The following is a 27174-nucleotide window of genomic DNA, read 5'->3' on the forward strand; positions in this document are numbered from 1 at the left end:
ACCGATTTCACCTTGAAATACTGACACGTCTCACTCAGCAACGCGAGACTCCGGTGTTTGGGTTTTAAATGATTATGCAAAGCCATTTTTGACTCTGAATCTCCGTGTTTTTTGTGCACAAGTGATACTTGACAGTATGTGCCGACGTGTACCTTAGTGTGTTTGTAAATGTGTTGCCTTAGTCGAAATTTTTCCAGTATCGTCTAGTTTTCCTCCAAAGAGGAGGTCGTGCACTTTAAAAGTATACACCTGATCTAATAGCGTGCAATGTCCGATGGTTGTCCATGAGTTGATGTTTTAAAAAGAAAATATATATATATATGCTCAAAAATATGTAAGCTTAAGCTCTTTGGTCTGAATGTGTCATGAATCAAGGGTCTGTTTGAAATGAGAGCGTTTAGGGGTTTTTTCTCTGACGTTTGTAGATACTTTAAAGCCTATTGTTTCAACAGAGAGTAGCCTAAAGTTTTAAATATTCACTGGCCTAAATTTCTGTTCATTCCCTGGATAAAAGTGGCAGACACTGTGACACAGGCAACATCAGAATTACACCTCGTTTCCACTTGCGTCCTTCAGTCCGTCTGTTACTCCAGGTGCATATTCTGTATTTTCTACAGATGGACGGAGGGCAAGTGTAAACGAGGGGTTAAACGGGGACACGAGAACCTAAGCGCGGGAGACTTGAAAGCCAGACACTTTATTTTTCTCGCTGCTGCTGCTAGATTTGCTTCCTTTGCACGTGCATGCAACGCCTTGCCTGCCCAGCTTGTTTGATGTACACTCTCCTATTTATCTCTATATAAATATATATATATAAATATTTATACCTGTATACAGTACGTGTAGCACCTGTAATTAGCTTTAGTGTCCTATATAGCTTAGCCTGTAGATTAGTGCCCTGTCGCTCTAGCCTTTACATGTGATCTCTGTCTTGGGCTTTTCCTGTAACGTTTCTCTGTGCTGCTAGCATGCTAACCTCGCTTCGCTTCGTATCCCTCCTCACGCTTGAAACTACTTTCTCTTTCTTCTGTCTTTCTTGCTTGAACACTGTCGCAGCTTTGAGTGTTATATATTTACATATATATATATATCCGGTATATACGTGTAGTCCCTCAGCATGTCTCTCTCTGAACGCTCCTCTCTGCTCTGCACCTGTATGACCTTTTCTATCTCTTTCTCTTCTGCTTCGCTTGAAAACGTTTTACTCGTGCGTTCCTGTATATACGAGGTGTCTTGGCTTCCCGCCGTTGTCCTGTTTCGGAGTCGGAGTCGTTGCCTCGTGTCACGGTGCCGCAGCTTCACTGTTTCTGCTTTGGTTTTGCTTGAGGCCCTTGACTCTTATGTTATACAACGGAGGTAAAACACTAAGCAGAAGAACAGACCCCGGTTTGTCGCTTCGATGAAATCTTGTTTGTTTATGGGAACAGTTAAAACCCTCCTGTAGTGCTCTGAGTGCAGTTAAAATCAATGACTGTGGTGCAGTTTCTCTTCATATATTTGGAAAACTGCTGTACTGGCTTCTCAGACATTCATTTGTCTTAAACTACATGTTACTCTTTGGGGGAAAAAGAAATAAATATATTACCAAAACAAAGCTTGTTAATCCGTCTCCTTTTTTTGCTCAAGTCTACTTTTACTCAAGATAAATCAGTTTCAACATTTCCATTTAAAAGGAACCCTGCATATTAAGACATGTAGGTCTTAAAAGATAAATGTTGCTATCAATTATAACAATGTGATATAAAAAACCTTTTTGATGTCTTCGTTTTTATAAAATTTGAAAATATAATTTAACATGTAGGTCGCCATTGTTGTAGTGATTCTGGGTAGTGACGTCAGACGGTGGCTCCTGCTAGCCCCCGTCCACTGTTCTGACACCCAGAAACAGATGAAAACACAGCTAAACAGGTGACGGCGCAACAGAAACACAGATCAAAACACAGCCAAACATTAAGGTGACGGCGCACCTACAAAAAAGTAAAAAAAAGAAAAAAGAAAGTGCCGCACCATAAAGCATGAACTATAAAAACACCATAAAACTCAGATGGACTAACCGACCAAACGTTTAAACTAGCAGATAGCCGATGCTACAATAAAAACCCCAGCCAGATCTGCCGTCATTAAATTAAATAAAGATGTTCTTGCCTATTTGAAGCGAAGTCTGCGCCTCCCGTTTCGTCAAAGTCCCGGGCCAGTCCCCTTAGCCTCTGGTCTGTCATCACCCAGCACCGAGGCCAGTTTTAGGGGGGAGAGGGGTGGGCTATGCCCACTCAAACGTGCATATTGCCCACCGGCGTCTCCATCCCGGCGGCGGCAGCGAGAGCGCAGAGCGGAGAGCGGGTGGCGGAGCGCTGCGGGCTGTAGAGCCCCGGCTACGCCGTCTACGCCGTAGGCTACGCAGGCTACGGCGTAGGCTACGCAGGCTACGGCGTAGCCTACGCCGTCTACGCCGTAGGCTACGCCGTCTACGCAGGAGCCTAATGCACTGGTAAGGTGCGCACGACTTTGATCATTTTTGCAGATCTCCCGTGCATCACAGAACTTTGATCCAGTTTGCCTGAACCGAGACGTCTTATGGGCTCCCTCGTCAGCCTCCACGGCCGGGAGATGCTGCTCATCTATGTTTTAGATACCTGTCCCAGTTAAACTAACGCGGCTTATCTTCCCAGAGCCACCGTTCTACGTCATCGCCCCCAGAATGCATTACGCAGGTAAAACATGGCGCCTCCCACAGGTCAAAATATGTGATAAACATTGTAGATTTTTAAAGCAATTAGATTATTTTATGTGTTTCTAACAACATATTTTAGTATAAGAGAACAATTGTGGCTAATTAGGGACTACATGTCTTAATATGCAGGGTTCCTTTTAAGAAGTAAAAGCACACAGTGGTCACTGATATAACTTGAAGCTTATTGAAGTAATTATATAAAAAAATGTACTGAACTTTGACAAATAAAAATCATACGTTACTTTTGAATTGTGGTTCAAATGAGTCCTTTAAAAAATAAATAAAATAACAACTGGACTGGAAAAATGAGTTGGTACTCTCAACTTAATATTTCACTGCACAATCTTTTTAGGAAGTCTGTATTTCTTTAGCTTTCAATGACACTTCTGCATCTGTAGACGAGTATTTTGATCCCACAAAATTCAGCATTTGTCTCAGGTTTGAATGTTCTGCAGACTGCATGTTTCAGCTCTTTCCTCGGATGTTAGATAGAATTTAGATCAGGACTCACAGAAGGACACTAGAGAATAGTCCAATAGTAGTTTTTATGACAAAGCACAGTGTTATGTGAGCAGAGGTAAAATTGTTGCATAAGCGAGCTCTTGGATGGTAAAGTGGGGCATGAAAAAAGCCTCTGTCTTAGTACTACAAGGTAAGCATGTGGACGAGTTATGAAACAAAAGACAAAACAAGTAGATGTTCCCCTGATCCCTGACAAGGATTAAAAGACTAAAAGACACAAAATAACTGCAAACTATATAAATGAAACAAGTCAATACATTTCAGATAACTTTCTATGTCATTTCACTCCCATTTTGACTATTTTCTATCTGATTGTTGTTATCTTTTTTTTCCTGCTTTTATTACCTGTAATCTGTTTTTGGTCACTTACAGTAGGTTTAACCTTGCGGTGAGTGCCTGTTTTAAATGCATTGTGTGTGACATTCGTGTTATTTTGGTAAATTTTTGGTTGTTTTATCTTTTCTGGTTATTTTTCATCTGATCTTTGTATGTGATATTTTGTCCTTTGAATTTTGTATTTTGTCCACCTTTTTGAAATTCCTTGTAGTTGTTTCTGATCTTTGTTCACTTGGTATCTCTTTGTTGTGGTGTAGATAATTTTGTGACATTTAAGACATTTTCATGTTACATCACTTCTATTTACAATATGTTTAGATTTTTTTGTGCCATTCTTTGGTACAATATTTAGTCTGAAATGTCAGGACCAGACTGCGGGAGTGGACATCAGTGAGTATTAAATTTACTTTGACTTTATTTTCATTGCAGATATAATCATCCAAGAAAATCTCTCATTGTGCAGCGCAGAGGTAAAGCAATGATGTCAGTGGGTGGTTATAATCAAGATTAGATGGGAAATTATTGATCCCTCAGACAGCACCATATCAAGAAACGAAAGTTACGCCTGTAACTACGGTTCTATGAGTCCCGGATGACCGCCAGGCGGTGCTGTAAGCACTGGATATCTCCCCTCGCGCATGCGCATGTCGAGTACAATACCAACAATGTCACGTCACCCGTGACCCCTGCATGACCCCCGGAAGGGGTATATCTTCCGGGGTCAAGCATGGGATCGGCTCCTAGAATCTTCTCGCGAGAGCACGAGGATTCGGAGTGACCGGCAGGCCTGGCGGTCATCCGGGACTCATAGAACCGTAGTTACAGGCGTAACTTTCGTTCTATTTCGTCCCTACTGACCGCCAGGCGGTGCTGTAAGCACTGGATGACGAATACCAACAATGTCACATAGAATCCCGGTCACATACCTCACTGATCAGGGGCAGAAGGACCCGGGAGTAGAACCACGCCCAATGGTTGGGGAGTGGCGACATTGATCCGGTAAAACCTGGAGAACGTGTCCGGCGACGTCCACGAAGCTGCTGCGCAGATGTCCTCCAGAGGCACCCCCTTCAGGGCAGCCCAAGAAGCTGCGACGCTTCTGGTCGAGTGGCACCTCACCCCCACTGGTAAGGGGCGGCCACTGGCCCTGTAGGCGTGCTCGATGGTGTCCACCACCCAGTGGGACAGGCGCTGTCTAGAAATAGCGCGCCCCCTGTTAGGGCCACCATGACAGATAAAAAGCTGCTCCGACCGTCGCACAGGCGCGGTGGCAGCAACATAAGCAGTAAGGGCCCGTACGGGGCACAAAGGGCTTGGCCCACCCTCCGCAGGCTCGGGGTCGAACCGGGCAAGCTGGATAGGCCGATTAGCATGATCGCGTGGCAGGACCTTGGGCAGGAACGCCACGTTCGGCCACAACGTAACCCCTGAGCCATCCGGGTTCCACCTCAGGCAGTACCCGCTGACTGACAGGGCATGTAACTCACTGACTCGCTTTGCTGACGTCATAGCGAGGAGAAAAGCCGTCTTCATAGAAAGACACTTCAGGTCCACCTGGGCCAAGGGCTCAAAAGGTGGAGAAGAGAGGGCACCTAGTACCATAGACAGGTCCCACACCGGGGCCCTAGGGGTCCTCGGGGGGCGCAGCCTCAGAGCCCCCCTAAGAAAGAGAGAAACCAGCCGGTGGCACCCCACGGTGGCATTCTCGACCAGGGCATGTCGTGATGAAATGGCCGCCACGTACACCCGTAAGGTGGACTGAGCACGGCCATCATCCAGGAGGGACTGAAGGAACTCCAGGATCGTGGCCACAGGGCAAAGCATAGGGTCCTCTGCCCTGTCCGCACACCAGGCAGAGAATCTCCTCCACTTGCACTCATACTGGAGGCGGGTGGAGGGCGCACGAGCGTTCAAGATGGTAGCCCTGACGGGCTCAGTACAGCTTGACACTAACGGGTCGGGCCCTGCAGTGGCCAGACCCAGAGTTGAAGGCGACGGGGGTCGGGATGCCAAATCCGACCCCCCAGCTGGGACAGAAGGTCCCTCCGGTCGGGTAGGCGCCATGGCGTGCCGCAGCAGAGCCTCCGGAGTAGTGGGAACCACGGTCTCCCCGGCCAGAAGGGGGCCACCAAGAGGAGCCTGTGACCTCTCTGGAGGACCCTCTGCAACGTCGGAAGGATTAAAGGTAGTGGGGGGAACGCGTACAGGAGCCCGTCGGGCCACTCGTGCCCTAGGGCATCCTGACCCAGAGGACTGGTCTCCTCTGTCCAGGAGAACCAGAGGGGGCAGTGAGCCGAGACGCCCGAGGCGAAGAGGTCCACCACCGCTCTGCCGAAGAGGACCCAAATCATCCCCACTACCTCCGGATGAAGCCGCCACTCTCCCGGGGGAGGCTTGTGTCGGGACAGGAAGTCTGCCACCTGATTCCTGACCCCTGGCAGGTATATCGCCCGCAGGCTGAGGAGGCGAGGAGCGGCCCACGTCAGAAGGCCCCGGGACACCTGCAGCAGCTGTGCAGACCCGGTGCCCCCCTGGTGGTTGATCTGGGAGACAGTGGACACATTGTCCGACCGAACCAGTACGTGCCTCCCCCATAGGTGAGGTAAAAAGTGCTCGAGTGCTCGGTGTACAGCACGGAGCTCCAGCACATTGATGTGGCGTGTGCGGTCCCGCGCAGACCACTGCCCTTGGGCAGGCCTGCCGCGCCAAACAGCACCCCACCCCGAGAGGGAGGCATCTGCGGTGACAGTCTCCCGGAAGGAGGTGATAGTGCCCAAGGGCACACCCCCCAGCAGGAATGCCCCGTCTTTCCAGGGTGCCAGGGCATGGACACACACCCGCGACACCCTGACTAGCCTGTGCCTGTGCCTTTCGGCATCCAGGCGAAGGCTGTTCAGCCACATCTGCAGGGGGCGTAGCCTCAGCAGGCCCAAAGGCACAACAGCCGAGGCGGCTGTTAATCTGCCCAAAAGCTGCAGGAACTGGAGGTAAGGCAGCCGTCTGCCCCTCCTGAATCGGGGGAGGAGCCGCAGGATGTCGCTCACACGCCGCGGTGAGAGACAGGCCCTCATGGTCACCGAGTCGAGTACCAATCCTAAGTAGGCGACTCGCTGGGAGGGAGCCAGACAGCTCTTCCCTCTGTTCACTGTGAGCCCTAGTTTGGCCACATGCGACAAAAGGAGGGCCGTGTCTGCCACCACTTGTTCTCGGGACGGCGCGCATATCAGCCAGTCGTCCAGGTACGGCAGAACCTTCATACCCTGTGCCTGCAGGGGAGCGAGGGCTGCCGCCACGCACCTGGTGAAAACTCTTGGGGACAGGGAGAGCCCGAACGGGAGCACCCTGAACTGGTAATGGCGGTCCTGATAGGCAAACCTCAGGAACCGCTGGTGCTGTGCCGCAATCGGCACGTGAAAGTAAGCGTCCTGTAGATCTACCGTCGTAAACCACTCCCCCTGACCGACCGCACGCAGAACATCTGCTGTGGTCAGCATCCGGAAGGGCAGGGCCTTCATGTACCCGTTGAGGCCTCTCAGGTCCAAGATGGGACGAAGGCCGCCGTCTTTCTTGCTGACGAGAAAGTAGGTTGAGTAGAACCCCTGGGGCTGCAGCAGGGGGTCTACCGGCACAATGGCGCCCTTGGCCAGCAGGACGGACAACTCCTGAGTCAGAGCCAGAATGTTCGCCGGGTCTCTGATGACGGTCATCTTGACCCGGCCGGAGGTAGGGGGCCGGTGTCGGAACTGCAGTACGTACCCGTGGGTTAAGGTGGAAATTACCCAGGGGTCCGACGAGCAGGCAGCCCAGTGACTGAGCTGCTGCCGGGAAAAGCAGCCGACGACCGGCCCCGTGGCCCTAGCGCCGTCTCCCCCGGCCTCTGGACGTGCCGGGGGGGCGATGGTCGAGGCCAACACCCCGACGCTGCTGGGGCGGTCCGCGCACAGGGGGGCGAAACCCCCCGGCAGGCTGTCCAACGGGCCGTTGGGAGCTGCGCTGGCTCCTGCGGGCAGGAGGCTGGGGGCGACGTCCAGGGGCGGACGAAGGGCCCCTCGGTGTACTGGAAGCGGGCGCCCTCCTGTGAAGGTGCACCAGTCGCTGCCTGGTCTCATCGGCCAGGGCGGTGCGGTTCAGAGCTTCCAGGGCAGTTGCCCCAAACAGCTCCCCCGGTTCTGCCGGTGCCTGACGAAGAACCCTACGAGCAGTCTCTGTCAGGGGTGACTGCGCCAGCCAGACATGACGGCGCGTGTGCACCAGGGTGGACATCAGCCGCCCCAGTTCCCTCGTCTGGGAGGCAAAAGCCTGTAGGGACACATCACACAAGTCCCGTGTGGAATCATCCACCTGTGCATCCTGCAGGGAGGTGGAGAGGGCCAGTAGCAGATGAGAAAGGGTGTTCCCCAGCCGGCCGATGCGCGCCGCTGTTTCATAAGCCCTACAAATATGCCCATCAGTAACCCTACACTGGGTAGAGGGGCACTTGGGATCTGGCTTCAGAGCCTCATCAGGAGCCACTATCAGTGCTGCAATGGAGGGCTCGATGGGGGGCATGTGGTGGAGACCAGCCACTGCAGCGTCCTCCATCGCCGTCAGAGCACGGTCATCAGCTGTTAGCCTGGAGAGGGCTGTGACATCTCTCCAGCATGAGTGCAGCTCCCTCAAAAAATCCGACGAAGGCGGAATGGTGAATTCCACCGGAGAAGGATTGCGCCTGTGGAAGGCGCTAGAGGCCACCTCCGCACGCGGTGCATCCAGCTGCAAGTGTGCCAGGGCAGTGCGGATAATGCTCTGCACGGAGGAACAAACCGTCCCCTCCCGAGAGCTCTGGGCAGATGAGTGCGAGGAGAACCCCGAGCGCTGTGAGGCCGGGTCCCCTGATGACACGTTGAACTGGCTCGCCGAGGCTGCAATGGAGATTGCGTCCTCTGGCAGCGGCGGTGGTGACCCCAGAGCAAACTCTGGCACGGCAGGTTCCACCTGGCCAGTACCAGGTTGCAGATTGAGGAGGAGCGCCTTCATCTGCTCCATGTCGGCAGCCAAGCGATCTACCTTCGAGGAGAGCTGGCTCGTCATCCGCCGTCGTTTGGGGGCCCCCACCACTCTCTTCGCCGATCGCTTCAGCGAAGACCCCGGCTGGGATGAGGGGAGGCTGGCCGACGGCCCCGGCTGCTCAGGGCCCAGGCATGACACGCAGAGGTCCTGGTCAACCGCAGGATCCAGGGAGGCCATGCACCCTGGGCATGAACGCTCCATCACAGGGACCGGTGGGAGAGGGAGCGGACACGCTGCCGTCACCACGGATGTGCTGGCAGGAGAGAGGAGCGGACACGCTGCCGTCCACACGAATGTGTCGGTGGGAGCGGTCACGCTGCCGTCACCACGGATGTGCCGGTGGGAGAGGGGAGCGGACGCGCTGCAGTCACCACGTAGGTGTCGGTGGGAGAGGGGAGCGGAAACGCTGCCGTCACCACAGCGAGCACGCTGCCGTCACCACCAATATGAAGGCGGGAGAGGGGAGGGCCACGCTACCGTCAGCACGGATGTGTCAGTGGGAGAGGGGAGCGGAAACGCCGCCGTCACCACAGCGAGCACGCTGCCGTCACCACCGATATGCAGGTGGGAGAGGGGAGCAGCCACGCTACCGTCAATACGGGTGTGTCAGTGGGAGAGGGGAGCGGAAACGCTGCCGTCACCACAGCGAGCACGCTGCCGTCACCACCGATATGCAGGTGGGAGAGGGGAGCAGCCACGCTACCGTCAATATGGGTGTGTCAGTGGGAGAGGGGAGCGGAAACGCTGCCGTCACCACAGCGAGCACGCTGCCGTCACCGCCAATATGCCAGCGGGAGAGGGGAGGGCCACGCTGCCGTCACCACGGCTATGAGAAAAGGCAAAAAAGGCGTCTTTACTCAAAAAGAAGAGAACAATCCTCTCTTGTTTCTTTTCCCTTTTTTTTTTTTTCCAAGAAAAAAATAAAAAATAACTGCAAGGAAAAATAACAATATCACATCAGTAAGTGGGAGAGGGAGCAAATGCTGCCGTCACCCTGAACGAGCCGGTGGGAGAGGGAGCGGAAACGCTGCCGTCACCACGGCCGCAAAACAGGCATAAAGGCGCTGTTCTTTTCCTTTCTTATATTATTATTTTTTTTAAAGAAAAAATAATCTGCAAGGAAAAAAATAATGTTGTCACTTTAATAAAGTGGGAGAGGGAGCGAAACGCTGCCGTCACCACAAGTGTGCCGGTGGGAGAGGGGCGTGGCCTTCACCACGGCTGTAAGAAGGACAAAAAAAGGTGTTGTTTTTTTTTAGAAAAAAAAAAAAAATAATAATCCTTTTCTGTCTTCTTTCTTTTTTTTTTTTTTTTTTGCAGAAAAAATAACTGCACAGAATAATATTCAGGTGTCGGGCGCAGCCTACAGCTTACCTTCTGCCAGCTGGCCCAGGGGGGCGGGGCGGGGAGACGCCGCCGCCGCCGCAACGAACACCAATAAATACCGCGTGGCCACAGCCTCTCGGAGGACGACAGAGATCGTTACTCCTACCTTACGGCACGAAGCTGCACAGAGGCCGGCGGTTGTAGGGAGGAAAGGAAGAAGCTTTTAACCAGCCTTCTATTTCCGTCCTGTACTTCAGCGCGATGCGAGAAGAATGAGGAGCCGATCCCATGCTTGACCCCGGAAGATATACCCCTTCCGGGGGTCATGCAGGGGTCACGGGTGACGTGACATTGTTGGTATTGTACTCGACATGCGCATGCGCGAGGGGAGATATCCAGTGCTTACAGCACCGCCTGGCGGTCAGTAGGGACGAAATAGAACGTCATTGATCAGTAGCTGATACAACCACGATAGGAAGAAATGATTTTGAGAAACGTTTTTCAATCATTACAATATACCACATTCAAAAATGTCTCGTGAAACCTTGAGCTGACGAGAGTTCACCTGCGTTACTGTACGTTGCTGTACGTGACCTCATCATCAGAGTTATTACCAGGTGACAAACACAAATTTCTAATGCATTCATGAAGACAATTTCAACCACACCCACTTGCTGAACATTTATAAAATATGAACAATTTTTTAAATTTGGCACCAGAGTTTGTAAGGGATATTGAGGAGTGGGGATGGACAACGCACATTGGAAACTAGCATTTTGGTCAGAAGAATCAGCTTTAAAGCAGAAAAGCGACACCAAGATAAAATCTTAAGGCCAATAGGGAATGTTTTCCGGATTTTCTTTCAGAAAAATGCTGATGAGCTTGTATTGTTGCACACCTTGGGAGCTGGTAATTTATATGACGCCCGACTCAGAAGCCATGACAAACATAGAGGGAGTAATCGGCAGACTTGGCGTGCTCACTCAAAAAGACCAAAAGTGTGTCACCGGGTGCCAGTCCAAAAAAACATGTCAAAAAATCAAAATCCGACCTCACTGTAAGTACAAAACTTTTACAGTAATATATGGTTAAATCACTGCACAGCAGCAGAGAATCGGACGTGTTTCAGCTTACAGCCGTCCTCAGCGATGAATGATTAAGTGGGTGTCTCCCATTTAACAGAAGCCAGCTGACTCTGATCGACTCAAACCAATCAGAATAAAAACCATACATCAATCATGGAATAAGAAGTGCAATGAAAATATTTAAACACAATAGAGAAAATAAAAAAATATGAGTACACCATAGAAAAATAATAAATTGATACAAATAGAAAAATATTTAAGTAGGCCACACAAACCCAAGAATCAACTAAAAAATACAAGATAATGTGCATAGATCCATAGTGGCGTTGGGAATAGATCTGTGACTGTACAATCACCATCTACAGAAAGCACGACAACACACATTTCTCATTCATACCTTTTGGATGTTCCGTCTGTAAATAATGTATCCAATAGGCATCTCGTTGGAGGAGTTTCCTATCTCTGTCCCCTCCCCTTAGAAGGGGCTCGACTTGAGTTTATGTTACAGCCATGACTGTTGGATGATGGTAACGTTAGTAACGTTCCCAGAGCCAGGTAAAGGCAGCCCAAAGTGATGGGGACTGTAATAGTTGGCCACATTGGTTTCAGGAGGGGTTCTCTAAGTCACTCCGAATGTCCTTGAAAGTTACCGGCGGCAGGGTGTCACGAGGGGGAACATAATCAGCCATATTGGGGAGTCCGAACACAACACAGCAGCTCAGGGCGCTCCGGAAGACATCCATATCCCAGACCTCGCGCCACTCATCTGTTTCTCGGGTGTAGTTCTCCACATTATTGAAACCCCCCACAGAAAAGAGCAGGTCTTCCATGACTTCTATGCCAAAGTTGCTGCGGGGAGTTATCACGGATGCAACGTTGTTCCAAGTGTTGGTTCTTGGATTGTAGCACTCAGCAGACTGGAGACGGTTGTGACCATCAAACCCCCCAACCTGTGGGAGTAAAAGGTAGAGTATTATGGTTCAAATCTGGCTCTCTGTAGCTTGTATAAGAGACAAATTACCAATGGAGAAAATTCTTTTGGTGATGTCTGCTGGTTTTCAACCTACTGCATAGACTTTATCTCCATATGCAACCACCCCAACTCCACTACGTCGACTATTCATGGGTGGAATCAATGTCCACTGCTTGGTCTCTGGATTGTAGCATTCAGCAGTTTCCAGGCACTCTTGCCCGTTGAATCCACCACAAATATATAGATCTGAAGACAAAAAAAGGAGTATTAAGTGATTTTACCTTTTCAGTGTTTCATTCCTGTTTAATCTTTGTTTGAATGTTATGTGATTTAATCAAATGAGCTGTTTTATCTTTTTAATTTGGCCATTCCATCGGTCAGATAAGACATACATTTTAAGACATAATATTATTAGTTTAGGATTTTTTACCATTCAGCATGTGTCTTTGAAGCACATGAAGAACTATGTAGTTCAGGTTTTGTTTCTTTTTGAGTAACCCGTTAATTTTCTTAACATCTAGCATTTCTTCAGAGTTTTGTGTTTCGGTGGTTGGGGACTCTATTCCATTCACTTCTACTCTAATGACTCCATGTGACTTGGTCAGTTCACCCACCTTGTTGTGTAATGTTGTGCAGCCGGCCTTATACCTCCGCTCGTGCATCGGGGCAATTAAATTCCACTGTTTGGTCTGGGGTTCGTAGTACTCAGCAGTGTTGAGTCGATTGTGCCCATCGTAGCCTCCAATTGTATATATGCACCCGTTTAGTACAGTCACACTTACGTAGCAGCGGTGAAAGTACATCGGTGCCACCTTGTGCCACGTGTGTGTTGCTGGGTCAAACCTGCGCACGCTGTTGAAATAATCCACTCTGTCATAACCCCCGATATAGTACACGTACCCATTGAGGAACGCAGTGCCGTGACAGGCACGAGGACGCTCAGCATCGCTCGGCACATGTGTCCATCGGCCAAGGGCGTACGTTTGGTCTCAACATTGGTAGGGACGACATAACAGCATAACCTGCATGTACACTTTTTGCTGGGGACGGGACATTAATAAGACCAAACAGATTGGGTGAACGGGGGTTTCAAAGTTTATTTAGACGGGACAATGCATATTAATGTACACTACATTAAGCAGTGTAAATACACCGGGTTTAGCAGAAATTCTAGTTTCCACCCGCAGTCCCCACAAACAACCAGACACACTCACACTCACACCTACGGGTAGGGTTGCCACCCGTCCCGTAAAATACGGAATTGTCCTTTGAGAAAAAAATGTTGCGTCCCGTATTGAACTAATACGGGACACGATTTGTACCGTATTTTCATTAACTTTTACACCATATTCTAGTTGAATTATTGAAATAAATTAACTTTGACACCATATTCTAGTTGAATTATTGAAATAAATTAACTTTTACACCATATTCTAGTTGAATTATTGAAATAAATTAACTTTTACACCATATTCTAGTTGAATTATTGAAATAAATAAACTTTTACACCATATTCTAGTTGAATTATTGAAATAAATTAACTTTTACACCATATTCTAGTTGAGTTATTGAAATAAATTAACTTTTACACCATATTCTAGTTGAATTATTGAAATAAGTTAACTTTTACACTATATTCTAGTTGAATTATTGAAATAAATTACCTTTTACACCATATTCTAGTTGAATTATTGAAATTAATTAACTTTTACATCATATTCTTCACCTGTAGGCTATATTACATCTGGGCTGATATGGACATACGTAGCATAGGAGGCTATTTCAGCTGCTATATGGTTGGCTGTCTGTACAGTCATGCAAGTTCAATGCTATTAAAGCACTTTAAACTTTAAATCAAAGCATTTTGTTTTTTCATATAAAATAAACACATTTTTATTCAGTTTAGAAGTTTTGGGGGTTTTTTTTTGGCTCCTGCGCTGCTGAAATCAGGGCATCCCTTATTTCTATTTCTGAAAGGTGGCAACCCTACCTACGGGCAATTTAGAAATGATCCATTTTACTAGCATGCATGTTTTTGGACTGTGGGTGGAAACCGGAGTAACCGGAGAGAACCCACGCAAGCACGGGGAGAACATGCAAACTCCACACAGAAAGACCCTGCTGGGCCTGGGAGTGGAACCGGGAACCTTCTTGCTGTGAGGCAACACAGTGGGTCAAGGCTACATTTGTCACGAATATGAACCTAATTAATTGATAGGCTAAATGATCAATGCAAAATAAATCTGTATTTACTTATACTAACTTTCATGTGTATTGGTTCACCTGATACACGGTTCGATTCAAACCTTTGTTTTCAAAAACTACTAAAGAAACATTTTGAAAACTTCCAAAATATTCCAGGATTTTATTAGCAATTTAAATTGCAATATTTGAACATAATTTAAATTATATTAACATACACAATAAATGTATTAAGTGTACTTATTAATAATCTCTTAACTATCCAGAATGCAAAAAATAAACATTTGTGTTAATACCACTCAACATTGTCTGTCTAAATAAATAAAATATAACTGAAAAAACTAAAATAAATAAAAATGGAACATTCCTTCAGGTTAAACACTACTGCTTTTGTCCACAAGCACAGCCAAACTCACCAAAAAATGAAAGCTCCTTTGGGCTGCTTTAAGACCACATAAATAAAATACAAATGAAAATTGGGGAGAAGGGGGTAAACCTCGGTTTGATTTCTTATCTATTTTTGTCCTTGTCACCACAAGAGTAATACATTGCTTTAATGTACTTTCCCTTATTTTCATCTCTAAAATGCATCAGTGGGTTGAGCAATTATGGAAAAATTCTAAATCAAGAATAATTGAACTTTTTACCTCGATTATGATTAATGTATGATTATCTGAAACAATGTCTGCATAGGCTGCAAATAAAACTATTTTCAAATAAATAATGTAGAAAATAAATAAATACATTTTCACATTTTAATAAATAAATGCACTAATAGGTATTTGGTTTCAAAAGTGTCTAAACCAGGCCGTTTACAAGAAGAAAAGCAGCAGCTTTTTTGACTGTCAAACACACACAGACTGGAACCTCTCTCTCTCTCTCTCTCTCTCTCTCTCTCTCTCTCTCTCTCTCTCTCTCTCTCAGCAGCTTTTCACTCACGTTTTTCTGGTTCTATAGTTTCCAGCAGAGTTCACTACATTTCTCACAGTTTAATTAACGTAAAGAGTAGAAAACACAGGAGGACACTTCTCTCTAAGCAGCTTCCTACCCGAGTTTTCTACACTGTCCTACACTGACGTCTTTTTACATGACTTACAGTTGCTGCTGCTGCTGCTGCTGGCTGACAAAAACTCCTAATATCCTCCTCTTGAAGGGGGCGGAGGAGGCGGCATGATTCCTGTCGGGGCTGTGTGAGTGTGTGGGGGGGAGAAGGGGGGGGGTCAAGTCATCAGCCAATCAAACGTGCGTTTGAGGAAAAAAATGGACCGGCAAATTCAGCAAGTGAAAAGGGGTAAATGTACGGTACGGAAGAGTATTAGGGCCACTTAAAAAAAATAAAAAGAATTCTGAGAAAAAAGTCAGAATTCTGACTTTAATCTCAGACGCCGTCCACACGTAGCCGCCGGGTATTTTTAAAAACGAATATTTCCCCCCCTCCGTTTATAAAAAAATTTGCATCCACATTACATCGTTTTAAAAAAAAATCTGCGTTTTCGACCACATTCATAAGCATTCTAACCTGTAGATCATCTGCGGCTCCCGGGGAAGCTGCACCTCCGCGGGGGCTCCGCGGGGGCTCCGCGGACCCTACACCGTAGGGTGCGCGTCGCCGCGTACCCTACGGTGTAGCCTCTGTGTCGGTGTAACGCAGTAAACGGTGGTCAAGACCAGAGACCATTTATTTAATAAATAGCTTGGAGAACAGATGCTGGATCATCTGAAGTTCTGTAGTAAACAAAAGTCGCACGTCAGAGCAGATTTGTTGTCGTTTTGGCGCATAATGTGACGTTCGAAAACGCAAAACTCCGGTTGTGTGTGTCTACACGCATCTACATAAACTGAGTTTTCAAAAATCTTCACTTTGCCCGGAGTTTTTTTAAACCTTCGTTTATTTGCGTTTTTGTGTGGATGACAGGTCCAAACGTAGGAAAATATCTCCGGTTTAGCAGATATCCACAGATATCCGCAGATATCCGGCTACGTGTGGACGGGGTCTCAGAATTCTGAGAAAAAAGTCAGAATTCTAGGCCACTAAAAAAAAAATAATAATAATTCTGAGAAAAAAGTCAGAATTCTGAGAAAAAAGTCAGAATTCTGACTTTAATCTCAGAATTCTGAGAAAAAAGTCAGAATTCTGAGAAAAAGTCAGAATTCTGACTTTAATCTCAGAATTCTGAGAAAAAAGTCAGAATTCTGACTTTAATCTCAGAATTCTGAGAAACAAGTCAGAATCCATCCATTATCTATACCCGCTTTATCCCTTGCGGGGTCACGGGGGTCTGCTGGAGCCTATCCCAGCTCATTTCATGTGAGAGGCAGGGGTTACACCCTGGACAGGTCACCAGTCCATCACAGGGCCACATATAAACACACAAACCATGCTCACAACCACACTCACGCTCACACCTACGGGCAATTTAGAATTACCAATTAACCTAATATGCATGTTTTTGGACTGTGGGAGGAAGCCGGAGTACCCGGAGAAAACCCACGCAAGCACGGGGAGAACATGCAAACTCCACACAGAAAGACCCCTGCCGGGCCTGGGAGTCGAACCGGGGACCTTCTTGCTGTGAGGCAACAGTGCTAACCACTAATCCACCGTGCTGCCCCAAAAAAAAAAAAAAAGTCAGAATTCTGAGATTAAAGTCAGAATTCTGAGATTAAAGTCAGAATTCTGACCTTTTTCTCAGAATTCTGACTTTTTTCTCAGAATTCTGAGATTAAAGTCAGAATTCTGACTTTTTTCTCAGAATTCTGAGATTAAAGTCAGAATTCTGACTTTTTCTCAGAATTCTGACTTTTTTCTCAGAATTCTGAGATTAAAGTCAGAATTCTGACTTTTTTCTCAGAATTCTGACTTTTTTCTCAGAATTATTATTATTTTTTTTTAGTGGCCTAAAATTCTGACTTTTTTCTCAGAATTCTGACTTTAATCTCAGAATTCTGAGAAAAAAGTCAGAATTCTGACTTTAATCTCAGAATTCTGAGAAAAAAGTCAGAATCCATCCATTATCTATACCCGCTTTATCCCTTGCGGGGTCACGGGGGTCTGCTGGAGCCTATCCCAGCTCATTTCATGTGAGAGGCAGGGGTTACACCCTGGACAGGTCACCAGTCCATCACAGGGCCACATATAAACACACAAACCATGCTCACAACCACACTCACGCTCACACCTACGGGCAATTTAGAATTACCAATTAACCTAATATGCATGTTTTTGGACTGTGGGAGGAAGCCGGAGTACCCGGAGAAAACCCACGCAAGCATGGGGAGAACATGCAAACTCCACACAGAAAGGCCCCTGCCGGGCCTGGGAGTCGAACCGGGGACCTTCTTGCTGTGAGGCAACAGTGCTAACCACTAATCCACCGTGCTGCCCCAAAAAAAAAAAAAAAGTCAGAATTCTGAGATTAAAGTCAGAATTCTGAGATTAAAGTCAGAATTCTGACCTTTTTCTCAGAATTCTGACTTTTTTCTCAGAATTCTGAGATTAAAGTCAGAATTCTGACTTTTTTCTCAGAATTCTGACTTTTTTCTCAGAATTCTGAGATTAAAGTCAGAATTCTGACTTTTTTCTCAGAATTCTGAGATTAAAGTCAGAATTCTGACTTTTTTCTCAGAATTCTGACTTTTTTCTCAGAATTCTTTTTATTTTTTTTTAAGTGGCCCAGAATTCTGACTTTTTTCTCAGAATTCTGAGATTAAAGTCAGAATTCTGACTTTTTTCTCAGAATTCTTTTTTTTTTTTTTAAGTGGCCCTAATACTCTTCAGATTTTTTTTTTTTTTATCATGAGTTTTAAGCGTGCGCGTGAAACCTTTACGCGCGCGGCGTAAAACCTTTAAGTGAGCACGTAAAACGTTTATGCACTCACTAAAAACTTTCACGCGCTCTCGCAAAACTTATAAGTGAGCGCCTAAAGGTTGTTCTACTTGAGCGCGTAAAAACAAGTACATGGGAGTTTTGCTGGAACAGGAGACCGTACAGTTGCTCCGGCTCTGTTTATGAATGGAAATGACATTACAGGATTTAGCTGAGCTATATTTTAACCTGGGACTCCATTATAAGGACATTACCACTTTGCTTGCAAGTAAACAACTTTACATGCTCACTTAAAGGTTTTACGCACGCGCGTGAAGGTTTCACGCGCACGCTTAAAACTCATTATTAAAAAAAAAAAAATCTGTGTCCCTTTAGGGGCTCCGTATAAATGTAAGTCTGAACATAATGAAAATAATTCACTTAATAATGGTTTAAGGTTGCTTAAAAGTTGGTGGGGACAATTTGAGCCTCCTGAAAAGTTGGTAGTGTTATGTCCCTACCGTCCCTATGCAAACCTACGCCCTTGCCATCGGCAGTGTTGGGTGTAACAAGATTACATTCGCCAGTAACGCAGTAATGTAACGCGTTACAGTTGTAATTTGTGTAATCCCGTTATAGTTACTCTAAGACAAAAAAAATTACGTTACTTTAGTTACTTTAAGCTTTTCAGCTAAATGTAGAACGGGAGAACAGAAAAGAAAATCAAACTTGCCTTTCATGCGTCTTCACGCGTTGCGCAACACTTATCTTACTTAAAGGTATTGTGACATAATTTTTAACATGCTTTTAACACTATTAAAAGTCTTGGCCAATATCCCTCAAATGTGTCTAAAAGGGTGTAACAAGAAAAACTCCAGTACTCCATGCCTGGCTTTTTTTATGACGGTGTTTTTTGCCTGTGAAAAACGCGTCCTTTTTCCCCTTTCCTGTCAATCATTGCCCCGCCATTTTCAGTCTCCCATCCAGATTTATAATAGATCCATGGCAGGGAGCTGGGTTTAAAAGTGGTCCAGGTATAAGGTCTGATGCCTCTACTTCAACCAGATTGTGAGGATGGGGAGGGTTTGAACCAGCATGCACCACCCTTTCATTGGCACCTTAGAGCCCTGAGTAAACCCTCCACACCACCAGTATCCTTGGGGGGAAGACATCTCTCATAGTGCATTTATCTTTTCATTTTGAGTGTTGAACTCTAAGGTTTGGTCCAATAACCTCTGGAGATGGTGGTGTGTAGTGGTCGATGTCCTTGACCTTGGCTTTGTGGAATATGATTTGATACTCTTTGACTTGTTATTGAAATTGGAATGTTGTATGGTTTCCAACTTTAAACATACATGTGATCAATGTACCACAGTCCAGGTTGTTTCTTCAGTAAACTTTTGATCTCTAGTACCAATGTCTAGTATCTATGTGTGTGTTGATGTTTGTTATACTTGACTACATTTCTATCTGTTTCAGCACGTCATCCTGAGGAGGTCAATAAAGATACAGGAAAATCCTTAAGGCGTACAAGAAAGGAAGAAAGCTGAGTGTGGCATATCAAAAGGTCGGTGTAGACCGAAACACCGTCGTCGCCAGTGCCCTGATCTGTTGCTGGTAGCTCATACACCACAGCAAATGTCTGGAAGTGTTGAGTAATGATCCAAACCTTTTGAGGGATGTCGAACATCAAAAGAAAAAGGGAAACTGATTCCTCTGTCTAAAAAAGCGTAGGTTTTGTGTCACTGTGGAATGATGCCGTAGAGCAGTTCGGGTCTGGGTCACTAAGCATAGAGGGTCCAAGTTGTGCTAAGACATGTTCATATCAGTAATGCCAGTGGCTTGATTTTGAATCATTTTGTTTTCATGTCTTGCACAAAAAGTGTCCAAACCTCATGGGTTTGTATACTGTTGTATACTGTTGTATACTGCTGTTCTGCCATGTGATGGCTCAGTATGTCTGTTTCTATAAATTAAACACAATGTTTAACATTTCATCCGTGGTGTTTTTTGGTAAAATACAGTACACAGAAAAGCCTATGGGTGAAACAAGGTTGAGGTACAAAAATTTGATATTTTATATATCACATTAAATTACGGTACCTTGAAATTGTTCCATCCATTTGTTGTTCTACAAAGTTTCACTGGTATTAGTAGTACTATTAACAACTGATCTGTAAAGTGTGAGTTAATATATTAGTTAAGTATTAGTAATTAGCTTGTGTATGTTATTGGGACATATTCTAAAGTTGCAACTATTCCTCATTTACTAACAGTTAATAAATGAGGAATAGTTGCAACTTTAGAATAATGTCCCAATAACATATATAAACTATTAACTGATACTTAACAAGTCATTAGTAAGTAATATACTCATGATCTATTACTAATATATAAGGTATAGGTATAAGTCATTAACATACAGCTAACAAGTCATTTATAACTCGTTAACTAACAGCTTGTAAGTTATCTATTGGCTATCTATAAGGCAAAGTTATAAATCCTTAACAAACTGTTAACTGTTATTTAGCAAGTAATTTATAACTTATTAACTATCAGTTTATTAATGACCTATTCTATCTATAACTATCTATAATGCATTATTATGAATCCTTAACAGACTGTTCACAAATACTTCACAAGTCATTAATAGCTTATTAAACTGTTGATTAATGATCTATTAACTAGTTATAACGGATAGTTATTATAAAGTGTTACCTATTTTTATCCTAAAATAAAGTTTCAAAACTTTGAAACTGATGTTTCATGGACCTATTCTTGGGCAAATGGGACTTTCCCCAATTGACATATGTGAAATCCTCGGCTGTTGTTTGGATGTTTGGATGCGGCCCTCATTTCAAATTAAAATGGGCTGATAAATGGCCCACGTGTGGGATTACCTGCAGGTTCCACCTTGGATGTGAAGTCGAAAACAACCAGGGTGGAGGACGAGAGGAGTGACTGAGCAGTGACTCAGTACGTGCACATGCAGCGATTCAAGGTGGTTGGAGATCTGATCAGATAATGACATGCAGAAGATTGGATCAACTTGTCTGATTACACATGCTGTTCTGAGATCAGACTGAATCAGATTGAATAAACCACTGTAACCAGAGCATGGCTGACTCCGTGACGCTAGGTGGCGCTGTACCCGAGGTAACCATGGTAACCATTTCAACAAAGAGCCACTTCCGGTTGACCTCCGCTTAACAACAAGCGGATTTCTCCTTCACTCGCCCTTCTTTTCTCCACTCGCACTTCTTTTCTTCCCTAACCCCTAAAAAAGAAGGGGGAGATTTTAGGGCACTTGAGATCTAGGGCACTTGGCCCAGGTGCCTGTCCCATTTCTCCTACTCCCCCTCGTTTTCATCCCTAACCTGATCAGGAAGCTGAGAGCCAAAAGCTGTTTTAATTTCAGCTGTAGCGCTGTTAATATGGCACTGTATTAAGTTTTAATATTTTTACAGGCATAAAGGTAACCTTAAGATCCGCAACCGGGGCTCAGTTTATCCAAATAACGCCTGTTAAGAAATTTGACCCGATGTTTTCGGAGATGAGAAGAGCCGCCGCCCCCGGGGAGCAGCCTCAGCTCACAGCCCGAGAAGAGACGTGTCCGCCGGGTGAAGCTGCTGCGTCAGCCCCGGGAGAGAAACTCTCTCTGGGACGCTGCTCTGTTGAGAATCACGCCGGCTGAAATAAATCATTTAGGAAGATGTTGGTTTAATAGATGAAATCTAACAGTTGTAGCTACGCCTGTTAAGAAATTTGCTCCGAAATTTAGAGATTTCTGTCTGCCGGTTCCGGAGTTTATGCCGCGTTCCATTTACCTCGGAAATCGGAAGTGGGAACTGGGAATGGCAGCCATCTTGGAATGGTAACTCGGGGGTGGTGAACACTCTCCCACTTTCCCAGTGGGAAACCCCACTTCGAGGGGCGTTCCAGTTGAAAATTCCGACTGGGGACTGGGAAATCCCCACTTCCGAGGATAAATGGAACGCGGCATTAGGTCCGCGTTAAATAGACGCAGCCTACGGCGTAGGGTACGGCGTATTTTGTTTTTTTTATGCCACAGTTTGCAGATTGATTGTTGATGCGTGGGCTAATGTGTCTGCTGGGATTATTTTGCGAGCTTTTGCAAAAGCGTGCATTTCCGAGGCACCGCACGGCACGGAACGTGACTCTGACAGCGAGGAATTCGGGCTGGCACAGCTGATTTAGCGGAGCTCTTTAATGCAGAAACAGAGGATGAGACTTAATGGGTTTGATTAATGTAAAAACTGAAATAAAGTAGCCTACAATCAAACAAAGTTTTGCTCCCGCTGTATTTTTAAATACGCACACTCCTGTGCTTGTGTGTGTGTGTGTGTGTTCTTGTGTGTGTGCCGTTTCGGTCGGTGCGCCGTGTGTGTTTTAAATACAGAAATATGACACAAGACTGAGGCTATGCCTTTTCACACGGCGCCCGTATGGTCGCGAAAATACAGTATTTATATATGAAATGTCAGAATAGGAAATATTTTGACGACACCCCTGAAGCAGTCACACGACACCCCAGGGAGCCACTACTGAGCAGCGTTGCGTCGTCTCCTTTCACTTCCGGGTGAATCCCCTCCCCCGGGGGAAATTCTCGAGCATGCGCAGACTGTAATATCCATGTCTCCGTACACATGGCATTAACAAGGCGGTTGCGACTGGCTTATCTAGGTGCTGCAAGCGGGTTGATGAATCCAGTCTGATCAGATTACTTGACTGACTTAAGGTGTTCACATGCAGTTTAAAAGTCAGTACGATGTGTGCAAATGATCTCCAACCAGTTTGAATCGCTGCATGTGCACGTACTGACTGAGGACAGCTAAATCTTTAAGGGACTTTTACTTGTTGATAAGACCTACCAGAAGAAACACTGAACTTGTGATCTTCTTCTTACTCCAGTTATTTTACAACAGTATGTTGCTTTAAGTGATGTAAATGTAACTGATTTACAGTCCCAACTTTTTTTTAATTATATTTTCCTTGAAATCCAAACTAATAATAATAAACAAATAAATGGAGTTTGTAACTGTATCTATAGTTTAAAAAAGCTTGTTTATTTTACACTATTTTAAAGCAGGCAAATATTTCACAAGATTTTACGAAGCAGTCGGTGGAAATCAAATATAAATCACGTGTAATCAGCCGTGATGGAGAGTGAAGCGTCTCTGTTTTGAAGCAGCATCTCCAGTAAGAGGCCGTCTTCTCTCTAGATGGCACTGCTTCCTCACAGTTTCATCGGGGGACAAACTGAGCGTGGGTTCCTTCACCTCCTCCAAAATAAGCTTGTAAAGCAAATGTTCCTGGAAATCCTGGCAAATTTTGATTTACCGCTCTTGTCTCAATCAGTTGTTGTTGTTTCTAAATGTTCTTCTCAATCTCACGATGACAACATCCTTTTGTAATGCACTGGAAAGATGAACATTTGAAAAATACATCTCAAACCGTGCAAAAAGCTCCCAGACTGTTTACCTTATCTCTTCCTCTCACACACTGCATGAGAAGAACCGGGATTTATTTCTGTTTGTTTATTTAAGTGACATAAAAGAGTTAGACATGAACATGTGGTGAATACTTTCATCTGGCTCTGATTAAAACAAGTAAATAGTTTAATTATTACAAATATGACATGCAATCATTGGGTTACCTAACTCTTTCCACACTACAGCTCGGCGGTGATTAGATAGTCCAGCTACAGATTTCAACTCATAAATCCAGCACACACCGCAGATTGCAGTTGAGTTTGTTACTTTGCAGGTTTAAACCTGATGACCGTGTCACTGTTGAACCCTCCGCAGAAACATCTCGGCATGTAATCTGCTCGACAACTGTGTCAAATGTTTTTTTTTCCCTGCGTGGCGATACTGATGGTTGAGACTGGCTACCGCGTTACAGTGTGTTGTTGTTTTACGTCAACCACAGCTATGTGGATATTTGCACATCTGGAATATATTTGCTTTGGTGCTAGGAATGGGCGATATTTTACCGTTCACGATAAACCGTCAAAAAAATTCCCCACGGTAAGAATTTGTCATCTCGCGGTAAAAACGATAAATTCCCGTTGATGATGTTTTTGTGTAAAGTCGAATTTATGGATCTGCGTTACGTACGTGAAGGAAGGAAGGAAGGAAGGAAGGAAGGAAGGAAGGAAGGAAGGAAGGAAGGAAGGAAGGAAGGAAGGAAGGAAGGAAGGAAGGAAGGGAGGCAAGAAGGAAGGAATGGAGAAAAGAAGGAAGGAAGGAAATAAGGGAGGAAAGGAAGAAGGAAGGAAAGAAGGGAGGAAAGAAGGAAGGAATGGAGAAAAGAAGGAAGGAAGGAAGGAAGGAAGGAAGGAATGAGCCAGAAAGAAAGAAAGAAATGATCCAGAAAGAAAGAAAGAAAGAAAGAAAGAAATGAGCTAGAAAGAAAGAAAGAAAGAAAGAAAGAAATGAGCCTGAAAGAAAGAAAGAAAGAAAGAAAGAAAGAAAGAAAGAAAGAAAGAAAGAAAGAAAGAAAGAAAGAAAGAAAGAAAGAAAGGAGCCAGAAAGAAAGAAAGAAAGAAATGAGCCTGAAAGAAAGAAAGAAAGAAAGAAAGAAAGAAAGAAAGAAAGAAAGAAAGAAAGAAAGAAAGAAAGAAAGAAAGAAAGAAAGAAAGAAAGAAAGAAAGAAAGAAAGAAAGAAAGAAAGAAAGAAAGAAAGAAAGAAAGAAAGAAAAAAGGATAAATTCCTGTTGATGACGTTTTTGTGTAACAAACATGGCGGATCTGAGTCATTACAGTTTAGTTACAAAGGTGGAGTTGAATTGGTATTTTTTTATCGTCATTTTTATCGTTATCGGGATAAATGCCAGAAATTATCGTGATACATTTTTTAGTCCATACCACCCATCCCTATTTGGTGCCCATCGGAAGAGGTGTTTGTGTATGAAAAGCCTACTCATCTAGAATCAATTCTACAAGCTATTGACCATGCATATTATGTTTGTAACTGAGATTTTAAGTCCCATAATTTTCTAGCATGAAAGTGGTGAACAATGAACAAATGATGTTCAATGCAGTTAACGTCTGTGCTTTGAATTCAGAGCATAACCACTCTTATTTTAAAGTAAATATGCCTTGTTTTTTGTTAATTGTACTAAGAAACTGATATAACCAGCTCTGTATTGCTCAGAAACGGCCTAGGTGGCAAAACTGGCTCATCCCTTGAAGCCTACAGTACCGGCCTCAGGGCTAAGGGAACCTGGGCCAGTAGCAAGTTTGCTTCACAATTCTGGATAACTGTGGAGCAGTGAAGAAGAAGACACGTTTGTCAGTTGTTCAGCTCAGTCGCCATTAGGGCTGTTCGATTAATCGATTTTAAATCGAAATCGCGATTATGTAATTAGAATGATGTTAAAACGTGAAAATCGTAAAATCGATTTTTCACTTTTTTTTTTTTTTTTACCTTGTCTGCACACATATTAATGATTGATACCATATTAATGATTGATGGAAATACCTCTCAATACCTGCGACAAGTGCCCCATGGGAGAGGCTCTTTAGTGTAGGAGGGGGCGTTGTAACATGCCACCGGGCATCCCTCAAGCCAGATGCGGTAGACCGGCTCGTGTTCCTTGCAAAAAACTTGCAAATGTGAATAGCAAATGTATTGACTGACATTACACACCTCTACCTCCTTCATGGGTTGCATTATTATTTAGCATGCAAAGACCCAGTTTAGTTTAATTAGAAAATGTCTTGTTTTGTTTAATTGGAAATATAACTTACTGTATGTTTGCAAGTGCTGATTTGCTGATTTTTTTTTCAGAGATAAAACTTTATATTTTATTATATTTTTTAAAACTTTTTTTCAACTTATTTTACAGAGTTTTGCAATTTATTCATTCATTTTTGGTTTAATAAGAGCAAAGTTTGCATTTAAAGCCCAATGGGGCAAATGTTCAATAAAAAACAGCATATTTGAAATCATTTCTTTCTTTTGTCAATTCACAAAATAGTCGTAATCGAAAATCGGATTTTGAGAGAAAAAAATCGAGATTTTATTTTTGGGCAAAATCGAACAGCCCTAGTCGCCATTTTTATTCTTCCCATTCATGAAACATGAGCTGGACATATACTCATACAGAAACTATGAGCAAAACGAAATGTACATGTTTCAGCATCGAGAAACAAAAAATAAAATAGTGTTTGTTTTAAACTAATGTAATAAACATGTAGTATCTGTATCTAAGGCATTGAATAAACCAAAAATAAATAAAAGATCCCTAAAACCATATTAAAGGGTCTGGTCTAAGCCCCGGATGTCCTCAACTGTGGCAACGGCTATTGATTAAGAATGTTCTCAGTATACATTTTGCCATTTATGTAAACACGCTCTTCCTTCCTTTTATTTAAATATTTTTGTGACAAACTTTGCCACTGAACAAATTTATAAGAACTACTGACTTTCAAACACGGTTGCCTTCAATTAACTGGCAATTACCTTTGGTTTAACAAGCAAGGTGAAGGAGAAAAACTAATATATAAATCAATTAACCCTTCATTTGTCACACCCATCCAGCCGGATGGTTCATTAACCCCTTCTGAATCTACCAACACAGTATTGGGTGGTTTTCACCAATTTTCACATACCTGTGGAGCAGTGAAGAAGAAGACACGTTTGTCAGTTGTTCAGCTCAGTCGCCATTTTTATTCTGACGTCACCTGACCGATGCGGCTGAGCTGGGTCTTCCACACTGCACCAGGCATTATTACGGAAGAGTATTAGGGCCACTAAAAAAATAATAATAATAATTCTGAGAAAAAAGTCAGAATTCTGAGAAAAAAGTCAGAATTCTGACTTTAATCTCAGAATTCTGAGATTAAAGTCAGAATTCTGACTTTTTTCTCAGAATTCTGACTTTAATCTCACATATAAACACACAAACCATGCTCACAACCACACCTACGGGCAATTTAGAATCACCAATTAACCTAGCGTGCATGTTTTTGGACTGTGGGAGGAAGCCGGAGTACCCGGAGAGAACCCACGCAAGCACGGGGAGAACATGCAAACTCCACACAGAAAGGCCCCTGCCGGGCCTGGGAGTAGAACCGGGGACCTTCTTGCTGTGAGGCAACAGTCAGAAAGTCAGAA

General features: G+C 44.7%; 1 protein-coding gene across 1 annotated transcript; it reads right to left on the reverse strand.

Moving 5' to 3' along the window:
• Positions 1 to 11654: 11654 nt before the first annotated feature.
• Positions 11655 to 26786, reverse strand: LOC133423399 (kelch-like protein 10). The gene is made up of 4 exons (XM_061713578.1): positions 26747 to 26786; positions 12633 to 13010; positions 12117 to 12268; positions 11655 to 11999 (listed from the first exon to the last, which is right to left on the reverse strand). The coding sequence occupies exons 1-4, from the start codon at positions 26784 to 26786 to the stop codon at positions 11655 to 11657; spliced, it is 915 nt and encodes a 304-aa protein (XP_061569562.1).
• Positions 26787 to 27174: the final 388 nt, after the last annotated feature.

Source organism: Cololabis saira, chromosome 22 (genome assembly GCF_033807715.1).
Source record: "Cololabis saira isolate AMF1-May2022 chromosome 22, fColSai1.1, whole genome shotgun sequence".
Taxonomy (NCBI): Eukaryota; Metazoa; Chordata; class Actinopteri; order Beloniformes; family Belonidae; genus Cololabis; species Cololabis saira.

What these genes read in the sequence shown, in the direction of transcription:
- LOC133423399 (XM_061713578.1), bottom strand. Translation starts at nt 26,786, where the DNA reads ATGCCTGGTGCAGTGTGGAAGACCCAGCTCAGCCGCATCG. An exon ending in AACATTACACAACAAGGTGG is followed by an intron (nt 12,269 to 12,632) that starts GTGAACTGACCA and finishes TTTTGTCTTCAG; the next exon opens with ATCTATATATTTGTGGTGGA. An exon ending in ATGGAGATAAAGTCTATGCA is followed by an intron (nt 12,000 to 12,116) that starts GTAGGTTGAAAA and finishes TTACTCCCACAG; the next exon opens with GTTGGGGGGTTTGATGGTCA.